The sequence below is a fragment of the Chrysoperla carnea genome, chromosome X, assembly GCF_905475395.1.
Source record: "Chrysoperla carnea chromosome X, inChrCarn1.1, whole genome shotgun sequence".
In the NCBI taxonomy this organism is placed as follows: Eukaryota; Metazoa; Arthropoda; class Insecta; order Neuroptera; family Chrysopidae; genus Chrysoperla; species Chrysoperla carnea.
In genome coordinates, this window is record NC_058342.1 from 20509405 (window position 1) to 20517634 (window position 8230).

Sequence of the window (8230 nt, forward strand, 5' to 3'; positions counted from 1 at the left end):
AAAAAAAATTTCAATTGAAAAGTAAACAAACAAAAAATACGGATTTTTTTCGGAATCATCCTCCCTATAGAATTTATAGAAATTTTATGTGTGGAATCGATAGATTTTAACAAGAAAAATTTCACGATTTTGAAGTGTTTTAATGTCACAATTTTTTTAAGCGAGTATATTTACTTCAAAACACTTTTAAATGTAAAAAAATATTTCTAGGAATCTTTTTTTTTGGCCCCTACAATCGATTCAACTTGTTTTTGGTACATCAAAAAATTTACTGGAAGTGTCTATTCTGAATTAGTATTTGGTCAAAATCTAAAAATAACTGGAGTGAGAGGATAAATTCCGAAAAAGATCCAAAAATACTTTGTATGCGAAAATTTAAAGTTAAAAATTTTTTTAAAACTTTGGTATAAATTAGACCTCTTAAATCTAATAATTTTAATTATTTGTTTTATGTTTATCTTTATGATTGTGACTCTCATAATTAATAATTGTACCTTCATGATTTGGCCTTAATTGATGCGGTTCAATATTTAATTTCTCTTCAATATTCTCTGTATCATCCGGTTGTACCACAAGGCTACCGTGTGGACCCGGTATTAAATGACCACTCAAGTGTGCTTTATTATCATCTAATGCAATGTCAATATGTTCGCCAGCGAAATGATTATGATCATGGTCTTCCTTAATTGCATCCGTTTTCACACTTGTCTTGGTTGCATCTTGATTATTCAACGTTGCATACTCAATTGAATCAACATTAGTGTTATCATCTTCAGCATTATCACATAGTTCGAATTGTTTATTCTTATTTTCATTTTCATATTTCGTGAGAACATTTTTTAATCGCGACAAATCTAGTTCGAAATCTTCGCTATTGTGTACATTTACGAAATTCACAAATTCCATGAGATTTTTATCATTTAAATGATTCTCAGATCCTTCGATAATTGCCAATAATTCTGATAATAATTCATGATCAAAATTAAAATTATTTTCGGTTGGAGTTGAATCATTTTGGGAACTGTTTTGGATATTTTTCAACAAGTTGATCAATTTTGTATTTAAATAATACCGTTGTGCAGCTGAAACATTTTGGAAGTCAATATTTGCACCTTTTATAAATAAATCCGTGTTGGGACCGCGTGTCGATTTTGTTCGGGAATTTGATCGATTCACTAATTGTAATAATTCTGGTATTTCAAATGGTGGGGAATTACTTGATTTTGAATTATCTTCATTAGAATCGTTATCGTTGTCATTTATAGTATTCTGGGTTAAATCTTTGATGTTATGTGCTTCTTCTTCGATTTCATCCCAAATTTTTGGATCAATTGATGATGGTTTCTGATCAGATTTCTTATTATTATTGGCAAGTAAACTTTTTGGTAGTTCTGTTGTGTTTTCATGAATGAAATTCTTTTGATTGTTCAATTGTTCAGTACATGACAAACATGTACAATTTGTTATAATTTGAATTTGTTTTTGGATGGTTTCCGGTAATGGTGTTACCACATCTTGATTTGGATACTCACTTAATTCTTCATCTGCATTTGCTAGTTTTTTTAGGGTTACCTAAAAAATATAAACAATATTCGTTATTTTTGTCTTTTTATATATTAAACATTGTCAGGAGCGGGGTAATCATACGGGATTTGAGAAATTTCCCGGTGGGCCGGTGGCCTCAGAAACGAAAAACAAAAAAATTGGAAAAAATATTTTATATATTAAAATTTATCTGTATATTTATTTGATTACAATCGCTCTTAGTTTTTTTATCTACCAGTTGTTCATTATATATTTCAAGCGTTCGCCGCGCCTCTAACTTGAAATTTCAGCACAGCGGCCCAATGTTGTGTAAACGGCAAATCCCTATAATTATAGACTGCAGTCTATCTATCCCAGTCACTTGGTAGGTTTTGTTTGATTTTTTTTTTTTTTTTTTTGCGAATGGCTGAAAGTACTTTTCTTAAATTTAATTTTTTTGCGCTGATCACGATATGTCCATGTTTAAACGCGAAATTTCATTTGAACATGGAAATATCGGTTTGCTTTAGGCTAGCTTTGAACAGAGGAGTCAGGTCAAAAAAGTTTTCAGGCAAAAGTTGTACCAAACGTACATACGCCCAATTTTCCGCCCACTAAAAGTCATGGGCCTCAGATATGGCCCCTTATGCCCACTTTTACCGTTTTTTTTTTGAATGTTTTTTTTTTTCGAGTTCGAGGTATAATCTAAAAATAAAATACATGCCGGGAAAGAAAGCGGTTTTTATGTTGTTTCAGCGGTTTTTGATTTTTTTGAATATCGCCACTTTCGGCGCAAAAATCAACCATTTCCGGAAAATCGTAAAATTCAGTTTTTAGGCCCAAAAATACAGTTATTAAAGAAAATCAAAATAGGTCTTGTAGATTTAGGTCAGTATAATCTAAAAATACCATCCATCGTCAATTTGGTCCATATCCATATATAGTAATAAAACCTTAAGAATGCAGCACTATCACCTTACGTAAACAGACAATGTATTTGTAATAAAGCTAACTGATGAATGTTAACTGATCGCTCAGTTTTTGAGATCGGTATGAGTATTTAATTAAGTTTGTTCAAAAATCGATTTTTTGGTTCATATTTTAGCTCTAGACTTTAGTTTTGGTAAAGTATTACAATATTACGTGTTATTATAAGTAGTAAGCTAGATAAAATATTGTACTTACATGAAACCAATGTGTTTCAGATGGTTGGCAACTATCACAGTAAGGCGTAATTGTAATATCACTTGTGTGCGGTATACTATATGAAAAACATGTACCAACACAAACACTGTTTTCAACTGTTGTGGATTCATATCCAGGTTCTCCAACAACCTATGAACATTAGTAAAACGATTAGTAATAATATGAATAATATGTTTTGAAATAAAAATATTTTAGCGCCATTTATTCGGTCAAATTAAATAAAAAATATGAGTGAGGGTACAAAAATTTACATCCGGTTGAAATTTGGTAGGATTGTTCAAATCACCATCATAAATGAAATCTAAAAAATACTCATCGATTCGAGACGTGGAAAAAAATTTACGCCAAAAGTCAAAAGTCACAAAAACGGGTTTTTGTGCATGTTGCTCATTTACGAACTTGGCCTCATTTTTTACGTCCTAACTACGCTGTAAACATTTCAGCTTGATATCTTTTTTCGTTTTTTAGTTATCGTGTTCACAGACGGACGGACATCCGGAAATGGACTTTTATTGAACATTATTGATCATTGATTTTATGAACACCTATACCAAAATTTTGTGCGTAGCATAAATATTTTTAAGCGCTACAAACTTGGGACTAAACTTAGTATATATATTACATATATACAAGATATAAAAATATGTAAAACTTCCTACCTAAGTTAAAATTTTGAATGTTAGAAAATTATCTAAAATCTTATAAATTTCACTTGATAATAATATTTTTAAAGAAAATCTTTATTAATAACACTGTGACATAAAGTTTGCTATACCATGTATATATGAAATACACATAGTATATTAAATTTAGTCCCAAGTTTGTAACGCTCAAAAATATTGATGCAACGATCAAAATTTTGGTATAGGTGTTCATAGAATCATCTAATAAATTCATTTTCGGTTGTCCGTCCATCTGTGAACACGATAACTCAAAAACGAGAAAAGATATCAAGCTGAAATTTTTGTAGCGTTCTCAGAACGTAAAAAGTGAGGTCGAATTCGTAAATGAGCAACATAGATCAATTCGGTCTTGGCTCCGTAGGACATCTTGTAAACCGTTAGAGATAGAACAAAAGTTTAAATTTAAAAAATGTTTTTTATAAAAAAATAAACAACTTTTGTTTGAATTATTTTTTTGTAAACATCACTGATTACTCTCGAGGGCACACATTAGATGCAAATTTTATAGTATGTACGAATATGGAATTATCAGTTATGTATGTGTGACATGTATAGGTATAGGTATGTGTAATGTGATAGAGTAATCTCAACACTGTCTATACATGGTATTTCAACAATTAATTCAGTCAGTTGTTTGTTTTCACTTGTTTACAACTAAGTTCAGTAGTTTCATCTTCCCTTCATGGAAAAAAATCACAAAATATATGCCTTAAACACCATTGTCATTAAATATTCGATAATTTGTGAAGCTAACGCTTCTTAAGTGAATATGAAAAGTAATCATTTCGAATTTTTTTTAAATAGTCCAAAATAAATCGCGTTGCTAAAATTATCATCGTCGGTAGGTAATTAATGGCGTTGACTGTCACGTAACTAGTCAACTGGGCAATTTGTATGACAAAAATGTAAGAAAATACTCTAAACATATCGTAAAATAGGCAATTTGTATAACATATATGAAAAAAATGCTCTAAAAATATCGAAAAAGCGTCAAAAACCCAAGTTTTTTTATGTTTTATTTCCGGAAAGCGCCGTAAGGTAATAAAACTTATAAAACAGTTAACTTCATCTAAATTCCTTTACCTCCGTGGGCGTAAAGATTAGGGGGGTTTCTGCTTCCAAAAACCCTCACATTCTACACCCATGAATTGATATTACTTATAAGGTTAATATTGAGTTGTTTTGTATGAAAAACAGTATCACAACACTAAATTTTATCAAAATCACGCTATCCATTTTAAAGTTATAGAAGAACAAGTGAAACAAACAATTGACTGAGTTATTTGTTGAAATTAACATGTATAGACTGTGTTGATTACACTGTCACATTACACATGCATACATGACACACATATGTAACTGATATTCCCATATAATACATACTATACAATTTGCGCATAATTTGCGTTCTCACGGGTAAACAGTGATGATTACGAAAAAATGTTTCAAATTAAAGATGTTTATTTTTTTATAAGGAACATTTGTTACATTTAAACTTTTGTTCTATCTCAAAGGGTTTACAAAATGGACCCAAGACTCAATTGACCTATGTTGCTCATTTAGGAACTTGACCTCACTTTTTATGACAGACAGAAAAACTGGAAAAGAACTGATTAGATGATTTTATGAACACCTATACCAAAATTTTGTTCATTGTATCAATATTTTTAAGCGTTACAAACTTGGGACTAAACTTAGTATACTGGTATATTTCATATACATGGTATAAAAACGATTTCAAAATTGCAGCTTCAAGAATGTATAGCGCCAAAACAACTTTTACTAGAGCAAGTTTAGTCAAATCGACTTATTTTGAGCTAAGCTATATGTGATAGAGTGTGGTAAAGACATTTTCAGGAATATCCTGTATTTGAAATACTCTTCAATGAAAGTATTTATTAGTAGTAGTACTTTTAATATAAGTACTTAAGTACTTTTTCAGTGGCAGATTCACCCATATGGGCATGATGGGCATGCCCACCACCTAAATAGACTTATTTTATAAAATTTTAAAAAAAAAGCAATGAATCGCTTTAAATAGTTAGTCTATTGTCCCTAATTTCATACTAAACCCCCATCTGATAATTTTTGGGGGGAACATATTTTTTTTATTAAATTCGTTTCAAAGCATGCAAATTCCAAAAATCGGAAAAAAATTCTAGCGAAATCGGTAGAAGAGTACTTTTGGAAATCAATTTACATACCCTTATATTAGATTCCGTTATCAATGAACCAAATGTTGGTGTCAAGTCCCTGAATATAGTTATCCAGGCAGAGAAAAAAGTGGTTCAGATGTACCGGCGATTCATTAATGATAGCGAATCAACTATTATAAATGAATACCGACTCTGAATGGCCAAATGGAAAACAGAATGTGAAAATAATTCCGCCAAACCAAAATCGGTAGTTCATCTCATTGAATCATGCAACTAAGATTTGCAACTCTTCCTCCCGGCGTAGCTCGCTGAGAGATCGTTTTCTACACTTCGCGGGGTAATATCTTAGTTGCGTGCCTAAATGGGACAGAAAAAATTATTCGGGCTTGCTTTCCTAAACATCTGGAAGTCGATGATATTATCAACGTTTTATTGGTTCAGTAGTTTAGAGTTTAAATATGACACTGTGATGTGTAAACAATCGCACATTTACTTTTGTAATTTTTGTGAGCGAACAAACTAACTTTGTACAGGTGTATTAATTTACAAATATATTGTACAAAATTTTGGTCAGGGCGTCAAATATTTTGTAAACACCTTTTTTGTAGGAATGCACTATATTGATCATGAGCGAGTTCATAACCCAATTCGCATTTGGCTGATTTTTGGGTGCTGTCCCGTGTCCATTACCTTTTTTGTGGGCTAGATCCGCGTTTGTACTTTTTATACCATGTATATATGAAATAACATAGTATATTAAATTTAGTCCCAAGTTTGTAACGCTTAAAAATATTGATGCTACGAACAAAATTTTGGTAAAGGTGTTCATAAAATCACCTAGGTAGTCCATTTCCGATTTTCCGTCTGCCCGTCCGTCTGTGGACACGATAACACAAAAACGAAAAAAGACATTAAGCTGAAATTTTTACAGCGTACTCAGGACGGCAAAAGTGAGGTCGAGTTCGTAAATGAGCAAGATAGGTCAATTGAGTCTTGGGACCGTAGGACCCATCTTGTAAACCGTTAGAGATAGAACAAAAGTTTAAATGTAAAAAATGTTCCTTATCAAAAAATAAACAATTTTTGTTTGAAACATTTTTTCGTTAACATCACTGTTTACCCGTGAGGGCGCAAGTTAGGCGTAAATTGTATAGTATGTATTATATGGGAATATTCGTTATGTATGTGTGACATGTATGTATGTGTAATGTGATAGAGTAATCAACACTATCTATACATGGTATCTCAACAATTAACTCAGTCAATTGTTTGTTTTCACTTGTTTAAATTACTATAACTTTGCCTTTCATTGCAAATACTTTAATAAAACTGGTAAAGATACTTCGATAAAGTTTGCTATTTTTTGAGATTTATTTAAGTCTGAAGTTTTTGTATTTCAAATATCTTACAAAAATTTCCATTTCCATTTAAACACTTTTAAAAAACAATGTATATATATTTGTATTTTATTCCAAATACTTGATAAAGCAAAAGTATTTGAATTAGAATACTTTTAGAATATATTTTCTACTTTAAGACTAAGATTACGGTACATACCTGTTTGATAGGGGTAGTTTTACACCATGACTGTTTATCCGGATACAAAACGATATTATGTACTTTATGTTCACGATGACAATACGTGAATGCCACCATAAACGATGTAGTAAGCATTGTTATAATAAATTGTTTCATTTTTTTTGGATTCTTTGTACAAAAACACTACCACAATAAAATCTGTAATCAAAAAATTCAATTCAGATGTACAAAAACACTGTCAATTCAAAAGTTAACAACACTCTCAAGTTAACAGGAAGATTAAAATTGAAAGAATTAACTTGTTTTAAATAAAATTCTTGAAGGTAAACAACTTGAAAGAAAATTTTTGGTCTTTTTTTTGTTAAAAATTTTTGAATTGCGCAATAGTTTGATTTTTTATTAACAATCGATTTTGACCTTTAAAAAATTCTCAGTATTTAGAAATAATTATTTATTGCAAAAAAAAAAAAAATTTTTAATAATTACTACATACACTGAAAAAATATGAATGCCCGTATAAGACACAAAACCAGATGACCAGATGTTCAAATCAAAAAAAAAAAAAAATAAATAAACACTAAAATTTGATATTAAATGTTGTTTCTCACTGACAATTACGATTGATATTTTTGTGTCGTAAATGAAATGAAAAAAAAAAATTGAAAATTATTCAGCGCAGAAACAAAATGACCCACACTGTTGAACATAACAAGTGTATGGTTTCTTTTTCAAGAGAATAAAGATAGATCGATCCATGCCTCCAGCATCTTTTCTGATTTGTGTGAAGAGATTGTGTTAAGCTTTCACTGAGCGTACGTATTTTATTTCACTTCTCTTTAATAAAAATTATATTATATTCATTTTAGTTGTTGGGCTCTGATCAAACTGGTTACACGGTTTTTTTTTAACGTTTTGTATTTGTTGTTATTCTAATTACTTTAAATTACAAAGTTAATTACAACATTTCCATTGAAGCCATTAATAAAATAAAGACGATTTTTTTCATTTAAGGATATTTTTTTGATTGGAAATTGTTCAAAGTTTTTCCAACCCTTTGTAGTTTTTACCACCCTGTGAAAATACCGTAGAACAACCAGGGCCCGATCTAGCTATTTTGCCGTT

The 8230-nt window shown here is 30.5% G+C and overlaps 1 protein-coding gene across 1 annotated transcript; it reads right to left on the minus strand.

The window, feature by feature from the left end:
- Positions 1-213: 213 nt before the first annotated feature.
- LOC123302210 (GATA zinc finger domain-containing protein 14-like) lies at positions 214-7796 on the minus strand. Its single transcript, XM_044885052.1, has 4 exons — positions 7602-7796; positions 7127-7306; positions 2710-2859; positions 214-1572 (listed from the first exon to the last, which is right to left on the minus strand). The coding sequence occupies exons 2-4, from the start codon at positions 7262-7264 to the stop codon at positions 436-438; spliced, it is 1425 nt and encodes a 474-aa protein (XP_044740987.1). The 5' UTR covers positions 7265-7306; positions 7602-7796; the 3' UTR covers positions 214-435.
- Positions 7797-8230: the final 434 nt, after the last annotated feature.

What these genes read in the sequence shown, in the direction of transcription:
- LOC123302210 (XM_044885052.1), bottom strand. Translation starts at nt 7,264, where the DNA reads ATGAAACAATTTATTATAACAATGCTTACTACATCGTTTATGGTGGCA. An exon ending in AAACTACCCCTATCAAACAG is followed by an intron (nt 2,860 to 7,126) that starts GTATGTACCGTA and finishes TAATGTTCATAG; the next exon opens with GTTGTTGGAGAACCTGGATA. An exon ending in CTGAAACACATTGGTTTCAT is followed by an intron (nt 1,573 to 2,709) that starts GTAAGTACAATA and finishes TATATTTTTTAG; the next exon opens with GTAACCCTAAAAAAACTAGC.